Source organism: Antrostomus carolinensis, unplaced genomic scaffold, assembly GCF_000700745.2.
Source record: "Antrostomus carolinensis isolate BGI_N321 unplaced genomic scaffold, ASM70074v2 scaffold16448, whole genome shotgun sequence".
Classification (NCBI taxonomy): domain Eukaryota; kingdom Metazoa; phylum Chordata; class Aves; order Caprimulgiformes; family Caprimulgidae; genus Antrostomus; species Antrostomus carolinensis.
The window spans coordinates 2,319-17,393 of NW_010333829.1; the positions used below are offsets into that span (position 1 = coordinate 2,319).

Below are 15,075 nucleotides of genomic sequence, written 5' to 3' on the forward strand. Positions count from 1 at the left end.
ACACAATGAATATGAAGCAAACAAACAATACAGCTGATAAGAGTTAGAAAGGCTCTTACCCAAATTACCATGATAACTGGCAGCATTTGGATTGGCTTTAATTGCCTTGAGGAACAAAGCTTCAGATTCCTGAATAATTTAGAAGAACAAGTCAACAGGATAGTCTACTCTTGTCAAATATAAACCAATGCAAAATTTGTTTAATTTTGTAATTAAAAACCCTCCCAAACTATGCCATATCTATATGATACCACCATATATATTTTTTTTTTCTTTTCCTAAGCCTGTGTGATCCTGTAGCTCAGGTGGCTACAGCCTCCAGAAAACAGTAATAATGCTATAATGCTACAAGTAAGTATCATGCTTTCACAGGCTGCTGTTATTTTAGCAGAGAGCTATTAAGCACTAGTGAAGCTTGCAAAGCAGTTTACTTTTTTTTTTCCATAGTTATAATATTTTCACACATTACCTACTGAAGTTTTCCCTACTTACTCAATCAAGTTAAGGATAATTCAGTATCTGAGCAAACTGCTTTTAGACACCTTTCCCTTTAAAATAGTTTTTAGCATTTAAAATGAGGGCATTCCAGTAAACCCCTTTCAAACAGATGTTTCATCCTGGTTCTCAATGAGCTGAGTGCCTGCTACTTAAAAAATCAAGCCAAGTGAAATATTCCACACAAGATATCTTTTCCATATTCCCACTTGCAGTGTGTACTCTTAGGACTGTTGATATCTGAGTACTTCTTAGAAAAGCTGAGTTCCCTCACTAACTATTCAGAGAGCAATTTACCACTAAAATTATTCTCTAACTCAAACATTTTTATTTTCCCAAACTAGCTGCTAATATACTTCTGTTCCAGAGCATATCTCCTGCGGAAGTTCAAAGAGATACACGCCCCCAATGCAAATGGAGCATATCTACTTGCTTGTATGCAAGTTTAGATATTTTAGAAGTAATTTTACATAGATTTCTATGCTGTGCTGTGCTCTAGGGAAAGTTGCCCATTCAGTTTCAATGCAAATTACCTGAAGATAAAATCACCTCAGTGTGGTAGGCTTCCATCTGAATGCACACACTTGCCATCTGAAGTATGTGAGAAAATCATCTGGGGAAAAGGCCTTTCTTTTGTGCTAAGCTTTTATTACTTACATCCACAAAACACAACACAGGCTCTACTGAAAAAGAAAACCTCTCAGCCAATTTTTTGATTCCACCATCTTCTCAGGTGAAGCATGAAATAATTCTCTGTAAGGGTCCCACAGGGACAAGAAATTTCTGATGTCAAGACTGAGTTACTAGGTGACTTAAGAGCTTCCCAGTGTGTTCAATTTCAAACCCAAACAACATGCTCCTTCCAAAGCATTCCTTAGTACAGCTGAGGCTGCCACTCTAAAGCCAAGAGACTGATGCAGGCAGTGCCTTCATCTTCTCAGGTCAAGAAAATTACAAACCCGGCAAATCTTATATGATACCACCATATTTCGGCAAATCCTTTTGCAGGAGTTCCTGTTTCAGGAAAAGGAACATTTGGATAGAAGTGTTCAAGGGAACCAGATACCTGAAAATTTAGGGAGTATGATTCCATAGTGCAAGTTTCAGCATTGCTTTTCCCCAGCATAAGCAGCAGCTCCAGCATTCTCATACCCAGACTAGTAACATTCCTGGATGCATTGGTCTCTTTGAAACTCATACGATTTAGTGTCTTCATTAATGTTTTGGATGATGGGACTGAATGCACTTTCAAAAACTTTACAGATAGCACCTAAGAGGAAGGAGTGGTCATTACACTGGAGGGAAGAGCTGCTATTCAGAGGGCCCTGGACAGGACAGAGGAATGGACTAGCAGGAATCACAAAATGGTTGAGGTTGGAATGGACCTCTGGAGGTCATCTGGTCCAAACTCCCTGGTCAAGCAAGGCCAGCTGCCCAGGACCATGTCCAGGCAGCATCTCCAAGGATGGAGACTCTGCAACCTCTCTGGGCAACCTGTGCCAGTGTTTGGTCATCCTCACAGTAAAATAGCATTTCCTGATGTTAAGAGGGAACATCCCATGTTTTGGGGTGGGCCCGTTGTTGCTTGTCCTGTCACTCAGTACCACTGAGGAGAGCCTGGCTCCATCCTCTTTGCACCTTCAGGTATTTGTATACATTGAAATCCTCCCCCGGAGACTTCTCTTCTCCAGGCTAAACAGTCCCAACTGTTTCAACCTTTCCCCATAGGAAAGATGCTCTAGTCCCTTCACTATCTTTGTGGCCCTTTGCTGGACTCTCTCCAGTATGCCCATAGCTCTCTGGGAACTGGAAACAGGACTCCAACTGTGGCCTGATCAGTAGAGAGGAAGGATCACCTCCTTCAACCTGCTGGCAACACTCTTAACACAATCCAGAGTATCATTAGCCTTCTTTGCCATGAGGGCACATTGCTGGTTCATGTCCAATCAATCTGATGTCCACCAGGACCCCAAGGTGCTTTTCTGCCAAGCTGCTTTCCAACTGGATGGCCCCCAGCACGTATTATGCCTGGGCTTGTTCTTCTCTAGCTGCAAGGCTTTGTACTTCCCCTTGTTGAACTGCATGAGTTTCCTACCAGCCCATTTCTCCAGCCTGTCAAAGTCCCTCTGGATGGCAGCATGATTCTCTGGCATATCAGCCACTCCTCCCAGTTTGTTTCGTCCACAAACTTGCTGAGGGTGCACTCTGCCCCATCATCAAGATCAATAATGAAGATGTTGAACAGGATTGTACTGCATGAATCTCATGAAGTTCAACAAGAGTAAAACCAAAGTCCTGTATGTGGGATGGGATAACCCCATGCAAAAATACAGGCTAGGGGGCAACTGTCTATAAAGCAGCTCTACAGAAATGGATCTGGTGGGCCTGGTAGACAGTAACTTCAATAAAAAGCCATCAGTGTACCATCATAGCAATGACGACCAAACACATCCTGGGCTGTATTAAGTAGAAGAACAGCCAGCAGGTCCAGAAGTAATCCTTCTCCTCTATTTAGCACTTGCAAGACCACACCTGCAGTATGTGTTCAGGTTGGGGCTCTCCATTACAAGAAAGACATGGACAGGCAGGGAGCCACCAAGATGGTTGGGGGGCTGGAGCACAAGACATACAAGGAACAGCTGAGAGAACTGGATCTCTTCAGGCTTCAGAAGAGAAGATGAAGGGAAGACCTTATTGCTGTCTACAAGTACCTGACCAAATGATTCAGAGAAGATGGGAGACAGACTCTTCTCACAAGTCTGTGAGATGGAATGAGACACAATAGATGCAAGCCGGCATACGGGGAATTACAATTAGATAAGAGGAAACAATTTTTTTTTTCTTTTTTTTACCATACAGATGGTCAAGCACTGGAAGATACTGTCCAGAGAGGTTTTAGAATCTCCATCCATAGAGGTGTCCAAGATTCAACTGGAGATGGCCCTGGCTTGGGTCAGGGGTTGGACAAAAATCAACAAGACTAAAAATCAACAGTGGATTGGCACTTGAAAGCATGTAGTAGTCAGAAGTCCCACAAAGTAGTATTTGTTTCCACTGCAAATTTTAGCATTTTGGTCTAATAAGTAAATCTCTGCTTTCTTCACTGGGCAGGCTAACAGCAATCAAAGTGAAAGATGTGCTGTCCAATTAATTCAGTTTTATGCCTAAAAGTTGCCACCTATACAAAGGAGAAGCACCTAATGTATGGCCTCATCCTTTCACCGCTGAAGCACGATGGGACATGTGCAATGCGTTCCCAGAAATTTTAATTAAATAGATTCTCAGAGTTGGCTGCCGTTACCATACATCCTCAGCTACATGCTGAAAACATTTTTATCACCACTGCTTTGCTTAGCAGCTAGTAGAAGCATACTGGCTGATTAAAGGCTATTTAAGGTGCATCATATTCATATTACTGTAGATATATGGAGTAAATATACATTTCAGTACATCCAGTGGTATTTCAAATTGCTCTATCTTGCCAAATCTTTAAGTGTTGCCAAGAAAATTGCACTGCATATAGCAAAGGCTTTGGGTAAGCACACTGCATTCCATCTGCTGCCAAGGCCACAACACAAAATTGTAGTCTGGCTTTATTTCAAGTACAAAAAATGCTGAATGGTTTTGATTTATTGTACTTTTTACAGAAAAAGCGTAGATGTATACATAACAAAAATACAGCACACATATTTTCAAAGAACTAAAGATAGATTGATGCTTCAACCACTGTAACAAGAACAAGCATTTAAAGGAGAACTCCAACTTGGTATAACAGATGTTAATTAAAAAACAAAACCAAGTCACTGAAACAGCTCATCCTTGATGTGCTTTTGTTTCTGGAACAATAAATCATTCATCCTTTATCTTCTGTTGAAAATCAAAGTGCATTTGAAACTGAATGAAAATATTGTGTGCTTATTGGAAGGAAATCTCTCATAACATAGTAAAACCTTTTTGACTCAATGTCTTTTAAAGTAAGAGATAACAAAAAACCCAGAACAAATACTACTTTACAGCAACAGAGGCAATACAGTAACAACTTTTATATAGACATGTAACAAGTAACCTAATAAATGAAATGCCTGAGGTTATACAACACATCAGACACAGCCAGGCAGCCCTCTGAAAATTACCTTCCATCACCTTGACAGTCTCTACCCCACCCTTCCCATTCCAAACACTTAATAAAAATCCTTAAAGGGTCACCCACTTCTCTCTGTTTTTACATGGTGAGGGGGTAGACAAGAAATATGAATTTTCAATGCTTTTTATTGTCATTTAGCATTTTCCCACTTAAAAAACTTGCATCGCCACTTTCTAGGCGATGCAAAATACAGCTGCTGAGATCATAACCTTTTCTAAGTGAGTCCACTTTCCAGTTCCCTTAATTTGCTCTCCCTGTTATAACCCATCAATCTGAAGTTACTAGTTAAGTTTTTTGCTCTTCAGCATGTAGCTGAAGATGTATGTTTTTGCAAACCTACTACTGAACCCTTAAAACACTTACTGGCCCTCTGCTTTCTTTCCTGGGCTCCACTGCACCTTTTGCTTTATTCAAGATGCTGACTTGAAACCTTCATTATCCCTTGCTATCATTTCTACTTTGTCTCCAACACATTCCCCTGCAGCATAATGACCTTTCAGAGCCAGCAATCAAAATCACTACCTCCTCTTTTATTTTTTAAGTCCACTAGGACAGACTTTCCTACACCTGGAAATGTTTTCTAGCTTGTTTTCAATGTATTTTTTCTACTTATTTCATTATAAATACTCTTTATTCTGTCATGCTGAATACTCTTCTTGAATACCTTATAAAACCCTCTATTCTTTCATACTCATGACTCATTAAAATCACACAGTCACAGAATGGTAGGGGCTGGAAGGGACCTCTGGAGATTGTCTAGTCCAACCCCCCTGCCAAAGCAGGTTCATCTAGAGCAGGTTGCACAGGACTGCATCCAGGTGGGTTCCAAGTATCCTCAGAGAAGGAGACTCCACAACCTCTCTGGGCAGCATATTCCAGTGCTCTGGCACCCTCACAGTAAATAAGTTTTTCCTCATCTTTAGATGGAACCTCCTGTGTTCCAGTTTGTGCTCCTTGCCCCTTGCCCTATTGCTTACCACCACTGACAAGAGTCTGGCCCCATCCTCTCAACACCTGCCCTTTAGGTATTTATAAGCATTGATAAGATCCCCTCTCAGTCTTCTCCAGGCTAAACAGACCCAGTTCTCTCAGCCTTTCCTCACAAGAAAGATACTTCAGTCCCCTCATGGTCTTTGTAGCCCTCCGCTGGACTCTCTACAATAGTTCCTGGTCTCTCTTGAACTGGGGGGCACAGAACTGGACACAATACTCCAGATGTGGCCTCACCAGGACACAGTAGCGAGGGAGGATAACTTCCCTGACCTGCTGGACACACTCTTCTTAATGCATCCATAATAATAATCTAGCAATTAGCTCTTCCATAATCTCATCCCTTATATATTCTGTACACAGATACATTAATGTATGACCTTCTGGAACCTAAAATATATATTTTGTAACAGTCTCAGATGGAGAGAGAAAACAAAGAGTGCAGAGAAAAAACCCCCCAGCAAGTCTAGAGAAACAGTAACGTGGGGGTGTCTAAGGACATCACTAACACAAACAAAAGCAAGTGCTGGGTTGTCAGAGGCCCTGGCTTCACGTGTGGACAGGTCATGACTCCACAGCTGAATAGGATCGTAGAAATTTAACTGGACACAGTAACTGGTGGAAAAATGTATGTATTCTGAGAAATAAATTTATCAGGTACAGCCCTCAGGGTTCCACCTGCCTTGCTGTTTCCTCTTCCACTCAAAAATAATCTTGAAGCTAGAAATAAATACATGTGAGAGCAAGCCAGAGGGAGAGAGAGCACATAGTTGTGTATGTGCATGTGAAAGACAGGGAAAAAGACAGTGAAAGAGAAAAAGTAGAATGTAGAAAGAAAAGAGAGGTGTGATATGCAAGGGAGTGGGGCACTGTAAGTTTATTTATATCATGTAATACATAAATAGATTAATAGAAGTATATCCAAATAGAATCTGACTACGTTCTATCTGAATTGTGACAGACTTGTTTTACTGAATTATTATTTTTTAATTTGACAAAACCCAAGGATATATGTCTGAACCAGATTCTTGATTGCAGTAAATTTTTTTCTGTGGCAATACACTGATTTACAGTGAATGAGAATATCAACTACACTATCATTCTCATATCTCCATTCAAATGACAGTACTAATTTTCAAGCCTTTTACTACCACACTTTCCACAGGTGTGATTCTTATTTTACTTTCTTCTGAGACCAAAATTTATCATTTCAGAATTCAAGAACTGACCGTCTTACAATGTCTGATTTTGATACAAACCCAATGATATTATTCTAGGAGAGAAATCAGAGTTTTAATCTTGGACTGTCCAGTTTTAATGGAGCAAAAGAAAAAAAGAAAATTTTCTTTTTTAACATCATAAAATCTTCTTACTTTGCATATACTGAGGATGTTTCTTCAGAACTGCTAACATTATCACTACCAAAAAGTCATCAAAACCCCCAAAAGCCATAGTTCAGTAAATGATGTTTTTCTGAAGAATAGCAAAAACTTCCTTGATTATTACTTTGTCCCTATTACATACATAAAACAGTGACTATGGAGTCAATTAAAACAAATAAATATATTAACTGTGTATGATTTATTCTCCGTCAGGCTCATGTGATTCCTTTTGGAAAATAACTCATTCTCATCAGTTCCACTACATTTACTACTTGCAAAATATAAGTAGCTAATGCTGAGGTACAACTCACAGGCTGGTCCACTGCATCCAAGAGAAAGTACATTGTTCAGTGTATGGATTTTTTTCCTCATCATATTCTGAGATTACCCAGGTATCCCATCCTCAATCTGAGATTAGCAAATCTGCAATATTTCTATTTTAGGTAGTGTCTGAGTTATCTAAAACAGAAATTCATATTGGGTAGTGGTAGTGAATAGAATTCTTATTGGGTAATGGTAAACCTTGCTTCCTTTACATACGAAAAGCACAAGGACTAGTATATCACATCTAATTTTAGTTCCTGAACCCAGGCCTCTAAATCAGAGCAGGCTCTATTGGCAGTGAGGCAATATAAGACCCTAACTGCCCTCTAGTGTGCTTAAGAGCCTATTTCTCTCTACTCCCTGCTGACATCCCTCAGAGCAGCAACATTCCTAACACAGGCCTCTGAAACAAGGTGGGATGAACTTAGGCCAGAATCACACAGCAGTGCAATACTGTGAGAGAAATGGACACTGGAACCCAATTATCTAACAACCTCCTTCTAACAACACTTTCTACAGAAACTTACACAGAGTTTAAACAGGAAAAAACACAACCAACGCTCAGAAAGCTCTAGTTACCTACCTTGTATTTTTGCGACTTTCCCAGTACATTGGCCAATGAAAACATAAGGGAATGATCATTAGGTATTAATTCCAGGGCCTCTCTTCCAACCGCTTCTGCTTGAGCTAGATTGCCTGGAAGCCCAGACAGCAGAAAAAGAGAAGGCATCTTTTAACACAGCCTTATTAGTTACTTCTCATGCTGCAAGCATGCATACTGTACAAATGGCTGATTACATGCATTTTTAAAGAAAAACAGGTATCACACACACAAACACAAATGTAAAACCCTGCAGAATAAGACAATAGAAAATCTCCATTTTGTTTTCAACAGATAACACTTTCAGAAGAACAACAAAGCACAGATTCAAAAGTTCTGAAGTCTGGTCTGTAATACAAACATGCTTGCATAATGATGGCATTTCAAATAAGGATCAGAAATTCAATTTATGGGCAGGATTTCATGTGATGCTTTAAAACCACTGAGTCAGAAGATATTCTGTTTATAGAGAGTGTCTGGGTAGCCAAAGAAGAGGCAGGAGTCCTTTCAGATGAATACAGATAAAGCTTTAATTTTTACAAGACACCAAATTATTCATTAAAACATTCAAATGGGCTCATACCTGTGTTATCAAGCAATATAATCATATTGTTCCAAGCCAAACTATGCTCTGGTTTCAGAACTGTAGCATTCCTCCACGCATTCAATGCATCTATATGGCGATTCAAATCTGCATACTAAAAAGAAAGAAAAACTTAGTAATTTCACCCTGATTTTCTTTACTTTCCTATCATGCACTAAAGACACTAAAGAGTTAATAATGTTTCATTCCTTTCTAGTAGAACTCGTTTTTATAGACAAAACTAAGAAATGTAAAAAGAATACTGGAACAGTATGGAAGACAGCGTGCTATACACGGATTTTACCCTGCTTTTCTCTGGGACCCAGGCTTGTTTTCAAATATGCATGTGCCAACAGGATAGGGAGGAAAACCAGCATACAATTTAGGAATCTACACAAGAAAGTAAATATTCAATATAGATTTTTCCAAGAATCTAAATGGATTTTTTTGGCATAGTTCTACTACCTTACAATATACTAATGACTGCAAAACAGTCTAAGATTGGGAAATGATTAATAACATCTTTTGAACAAAAGATCACAATCTCTATTTTCCCTTATACCTCTTTATATGAAAAGGCAGGACTACCAAAGGTCATATGGAAGGAAGTGCACTGGGAAAGCAATACGAAAAGCTACTGAAAACATGAAATCACCCTGAACTACAAATCAAGCTGGAATAACTATCTGCATTTAACAGTACGGCTGAATTATACATACACAGAGAGAGAGACATTACTGTCACAGCTATCAGTTATTCAAAGGCACTTACCAACCGCCCTAAATTGTAGTAACAATCTGGATATTTTTTCCTATGTTTAATTGCTGTCCAGTAGCTTTGCTCTGCCTCTTCAAACCTTCTTAAACTGTTCTGTACTATTCCCAGATTCATCCATGCAGCAGCAAAATCAGGTCTGGGCAAATTGGGAAAAAAACAAGGGAGAGGACAATTGAGCATTTGGAACACAAGATCCTATTACATCATTTCTGCTCAGTTGGTGCAAAACACTGCTTAGCATTGTTCTGAACATACTGTATTTGTACAGCTAAGGACAGCAACTCTTCTGCTTCTTGGAGCTCATTTCTTTCTTTCAGAATATTTCCAAGGTTGTTCATGGCATGCACATATTTAGGGTTCAACCTAAAATTTAAAATTTAAGAGATTATTATTATGTATGAGACATGTATTACTACAAGCAAATTGCTAGCTCTGCAATGCTGCAGACCATGAAAATGAATACCTAAGCATTTTCTTCATGTTAAACATGAAAGCTATTTTAAGATATTTCATTAAAGTGGTAAAATTCCTAATACCTTACAGCTTCTCTGTAGTATTTGATTGCAGCACTTTGATTTCCTTTGTCAGCCAGGTTTTTGCCAACATTGTAGTGCACCTGAAAACACAGATGAACATTCTGCCAGATGCTATACAGTCAGATATTTTGTGGAGCCAAGTTGCTAAAAATTGTTACTCCAAATAGATACGGTCAGCACTCGCGTCATCCACCGCTGGCTTTTGTTGTCGGTGGACACTTCAGATTGGACAATACATACAATGCCTACAGCAAGACAAAATCTCAGGAGTAAATTAATGAATCAGCTTACCTATTCTAGCTATTGAAGAAAGATTATTTACTTCCTGATTTTATAAATGAAGTCACCACACTTCCTATTAGAGACCTCCTGCTCTTAATTTCATTTATTTGCCAAGTAAGTAAGAGAAAGTCTGACTCAATCAAATCCACCACAGCAGAAAAAACACTACAGCAATGTAAGTGTTGATAAAACTCTGCTTTCACTATAGCATAAACTAGAAGAAACTCAACATTAACAGAAAAAAATAAGCTACATATTTCAAAAACAAATAAAAAACCCCACACACTACTATTGTCTTGGGATAAAAATGCGTCAAATAGCATTTCTGAAATAAAAGTAATGTGCATGTTGGAGACCTTGCCTGTTAAAAAGCAGAGAACAAAGGAAGGATCTAGAGCTTTTAGATAGAGCTACTAGGAATAAGACGCATCATCCCCTGCTGGACCTGTTGTTTGCAAACAGATTCTCTGCCTTGTGGGAGATGTGACGGTTGGAGGATGCCTGGGGCACTGCGATCACGAAATGACTGAATTTTTGATCCCTGGTGAAGCACAGAGGGCAGTTAGCGAACTGCTACCTTGGGCTTCCGAAGGGTGGACTTTGGACTGTTTAGAAGACTGGTCAGTAAAGTCCCTTGGGAGGCAGTCCTGAAGGGAAAAGGAGCCCAAGAAGGCTGGACACTCTTCAAGAAGGAAATCCTGGAGGCACAAGAGCAGACCATCCCCATGTGCCATTCTATAATTCTATGATTCTATGATCTGAACTTAATGGCAAGGACTAGAGAGGAATAAATACATTTCAGGACAAATCTGAGTTGGAAGACATCTCAAATCCTACTTCTAAACAGATCTCAGAAGACTACATTACCTGGTCAAAGACTCTAGTTTAGAAATAACAGAAAAGTACTGAGAATACAGACTCCTGAAAACAGACTTCTCAACAACTAGATCAGAACTCATTATTTACATTACCTTACAATTTGAAAACAAATTGTATATACTTAAAACAAAATACACATTGTAATTTCTTCCATACTTTGAAAATCTAATTTAAATCGTTTCAAAAACACTATGCAGGAATTACTTCAGACTGAAGTACAAAAAGTAGGTTTGCAATGCATTTAGATAACTCTAATTCATCTTCTACATTCAGAAAAGGATTTTATCTCATGTGTCCATCAAAGAAAAACTCCCAATTGTATTTGGCACAATACCTGGAACCTATGGATCCAGCACAAACGATTATGTTTGAACCTAATTGTTAGGGTATTTAATTGTTGAATTCCATCTCTCCATGACTGTGACTACGCAGTAACACACCATCAACAAATAAAGTTAAGAACATTTTCCATGCTTTCTAGAAGTAGTTTCACTGGTTTTACAGACAGCAAAGATGCTATAAAACTTACTAAGCATACACAGAACCAGGTCCTCAGGCTATATGATATAAAATAGCACACAAATTCAGCATCCCATAAAAGCAGTTCTAGCACAGCTTCCAAGAAAAATCCAGGCACTTCCATTGTACATTCATAAAAATATGACAGGCCCATGCCAAACAAGCAACAGAATGGTACATTTGCATCAAGACATAGCCAGAAGATCAGTTGATGGTTTAAAAACAAAAAACAAAAACCCCCCTGAACCTAGAATAGCATTGTTTTCCCAGGAGTTGTTAAAATAAAATGATACACTCTTAAAGATGTTTCTTAGGACTGAATTCTATTTGTATATATTGTCCAGAAATTTCTAAGCACACTACGATAACACTCTTACCAAACTGGACTGCTCTGATTTTATATGCTGAAGTTCACAGACTGAAAATTTATTCAGAGCAAATTAGGTTATAAAACTTTGATGTGTTTCCAGATAAAAGATAAATGGTGGCAAAACAGAAGAAATAAGGAAAGATTTCACTTAATAATGTATAATAGCCCTTAAAATACCTGACCTCACATTTCAATATCAGCAAACAAGATTAATGTAATCTGATTCAATTTTTTTTAAGAAGCTTTACAAAAGACTTTTTTATTTTTAATGTTTTACAAAAATCATAAGTATGACTGAAAGAAATTTGATTAAAGACTGGGGACAGAGCATATGAGAACAAAACTTTGTATACACCAACCACTCAGTCTTTCAAATGTCAGCTGCCTTATGTTAGTAAACAGCAAGCACTGCTCTTTCTGATTCTATTTTTCTCAGTTTTTAAAAACATGGAACTTCTTCATATCCATTTCTATCTGAAAGCAGCAGTGGAAAGAATATTTTTCTTATGTAAACAGAACTGTGCAGAGTGCAGAAACCTGAGAGGTATTGATTTTGTCAAGTCAAAACATTAAATGAAATATTAAGTGTACACGTACATTTTGTCAGCTGAATTACAAAGATGTACTATAAGTCTATTAAAACTGATAGCAAAACTATTTAAATAAATACTAGCATTTTTATGGTGTATTTCTTCTGTCCTCAGATAAGAGCTTGTGCTTGAAAGGAAACAATGTTTCCACACAAAACTCCTGAAAACAAAGAGTTCTTGTTGTATGTAGGTTTCCTAGTTTCTCTTCAAGTGAAACTGTAGCTTTACTTCCTCTTTATATGGTGGCAACGGAGAAGAAAGAGGAAAGCTAAAACACAGATACCAAAGGAACCCCTCGGCCTACCATAAATCTCTAATGACAAAACCAGCTCTGCAAGGGATTACAATGCGCAGTAACATCCTACTCTTAAGAACAGAGTCAGCAAAGCGCTCCCAGGTACGCACAGTCATTTGAGAGGGGCAGGTGACTTTTGCCACACAGCCACGTTTCTCGCTTCCCTGGCCACGACAGAGACACGCCACGATCAGCCTGTAGCTCTCCTCTTCTTCACTTCTATGAGTCCTACCTGCACAACACGGGGACACAAGTACTTTCTATACACCAATGGGCGGAAAGAATCTGGCCTTTAAAAATAAGGGGCCAATGTGTGTTTTAAATTCAGTCTCTAGAGATGTGGTTCTTCTGCCTTTGACACATATTGTGCATGCCAACCTGGGAGAGAGGATTTTCCTTTCCTGATTAAACATTTAGAGCTGATAAAGCACTTTGTTACTAAATGATTAAAGATAGATACTAACTGGAAATGACGTATTACATTATGTCCACATGCTCCTTTATCAACCTTAAACAGGTAATTACTTTACAGTAATATCTCTAAAAAGAGCATTTCTCAGGGATGCTTAACAACACAGTATTCTCTGAAATCAAGGCAATTAGGTTAAAATACCCTAGGATAGATCCTAGTTGGTGTCAACGGGTATGCATTGTTTAGAACTAACATAACATGGCACCTTAGCCTAGCCAAAGAATTGGGTCTGTTTGCAATACCTCAATTAGCCTAAGGAGCCAGTATAAAATCAAAAGCATTGTATATTATTCTGTGTTAGATAAACACAGTGCTTGAACTCTTATTTAAGTGTTTAAATGTGCACACACTTAAATGATGAAGAGAGGAAAAAATTAAATTTTCCTGTATAAAACGAAAATTACTATGAATTAATTTTTTTTTTCCCCTCAAAGCAGTGTAGGAAGAAACTGAAATGTAGTATCATCTTCCAGCCCCCTCAGTTGGAGCACTACTATTGTTGACTATTTTATTCCTTCTTCCTAGCTACTTATAGTCACCTTTTCAGCAAATATGAACATTTGCTGAGAGGAATGGAAGCGAAGCACAGATGTCAAAATTTCTACAGAAATATCCTTAGTATGTCAAGGCAGACTGGTTAGTAACACATTCTGTTGGGAGTATCAAAACTTCCTTGCTTATTACTGCAGAAAAGTTGCTACTGAAATGGTTTTTTAAAAATTATGTTTATTAATTTCTATCTTTTAAATAAAAGCCAGTAGCAAGGAGAATGTACAAACTACATACAGAATATTAACAATTTAATTAATTAAAAATTAATCCAGAAATAAAAACCATCTCTGGATTCTTACAAACTGGCATGTTTTTGCTAAAAGCCAAGAAAAGGTAACTTGGCACTTCCAACAGTAACTTATCACATGGCAAAAAAAGTCAGTAAGATGAGTATTTTGAGGAATAATCTTCAAAATTAAAAGACACAATGTGTAATGACCTCAGAAGGTAAGGAGCAATCCATCAATGTCTAGAAATAGTGAACAGCAGTAGGGCATGGGCAAAATCTCACATAACCTTTTGTATCCACATCTGCTCTAGTTGCCAGAACTTCTTTTATCATCAGTGGAGAGAAACACACAGATCTATAGGGTGCAGTCCTTCTGGCCTATGTCAGTCATTTAGTCCAAGGTGGTGATGAACCATGTGCTAAAGGGCACAGCTTCTCTTCCTCAGTTATAAAGGGAGTCTGGCTGGCTCACTCAGATGTAGATGTCTAAAGCTAAGGAGATAAATCCACGCCATTAGTCTGATATGGTGAAACAGTAGTTCTGTTTTTATCATAGCCTGTAATTAGATATTCCAGTACTTCAGGAAAGCACTCCAGGATTAACTTGCAACATAATGACATCAAATGAAAAGATGGGGATTGGATCTGGTGAGCCTTTTAAAACAGTACTCCAAATTTATAAATTACCTGTAACATATAATCAACACAGCAGCAGAAAACAGTCTTTGTAACTGTTCACAAAATTTGCTTTAGTAGGAACAACACAGGCCTGGTTCTAGCTCACACTAGTGTATATCACCACTTAGCTCCAGGAATTAAGTCAATCTATACGGTATGAAAAAAGGTGGTAAAAGGAAATGGAATCAATATACAGGCACTTTCTTTTCAGCCAAGAAAAATACTGACAAATGTATTCAAAATGTATACTGTTTCTATCTAACAACCCTTAAAAATAACAAGTGTGGGACCATGCAACTTCAAATGTGTGACAGACTCCTGGACATGTTTAACCAAGATCTGTAACATGCTGCTTTCTCTCTCTTTAAATATATATA

General features: G+C 38.4%; 1 protein-coding gene across 1 annotated transcript in view; it reads right to left on the reverse strand.

Annotated features, from left to right (window-relative positions):
* The window catches only part of LOC104529649 (protein O-mannosyl-transferase TMTC4-like), a gene marked incomplete at its 5' end in the record, with an annotated part of 13,600 nt that extends 601 nt beyond the window's left edge, over positions 1–12,999 (reverse strand). The window contains 8 exons of the mRNA XM_029086490.1: positions 60–129; positions 7,919–8,031; positions 8,520–8,634; positions 9,291–9,432; positions 9,552–9,659; positions 9,833–9,912; positions 10,692–10,761; positions 12,777–12,999. Coding sequence (XP_028942323.1) covers positions 60–129; positions 7,919–8,031; positions 8,520–8,634; positions 9,291–9,432; positions 9,552–9,659; positions 9,833–9,912; positions 10,692–10,761; positions 12,777–12,999 — 921 coding nt within the window. The remainder of the gene's footprint in view (positions 1–59; positions 130–7,918; positions 8,032–8,519; positions 8,635–9,290; positions 9,433–9,551; positions 9,660–9,832; positions 9,913–10,691; positions 10,762–12,776) is intronic.
* Positions 13,000–15,075: the final 2,076 nt, after the last annotated feature.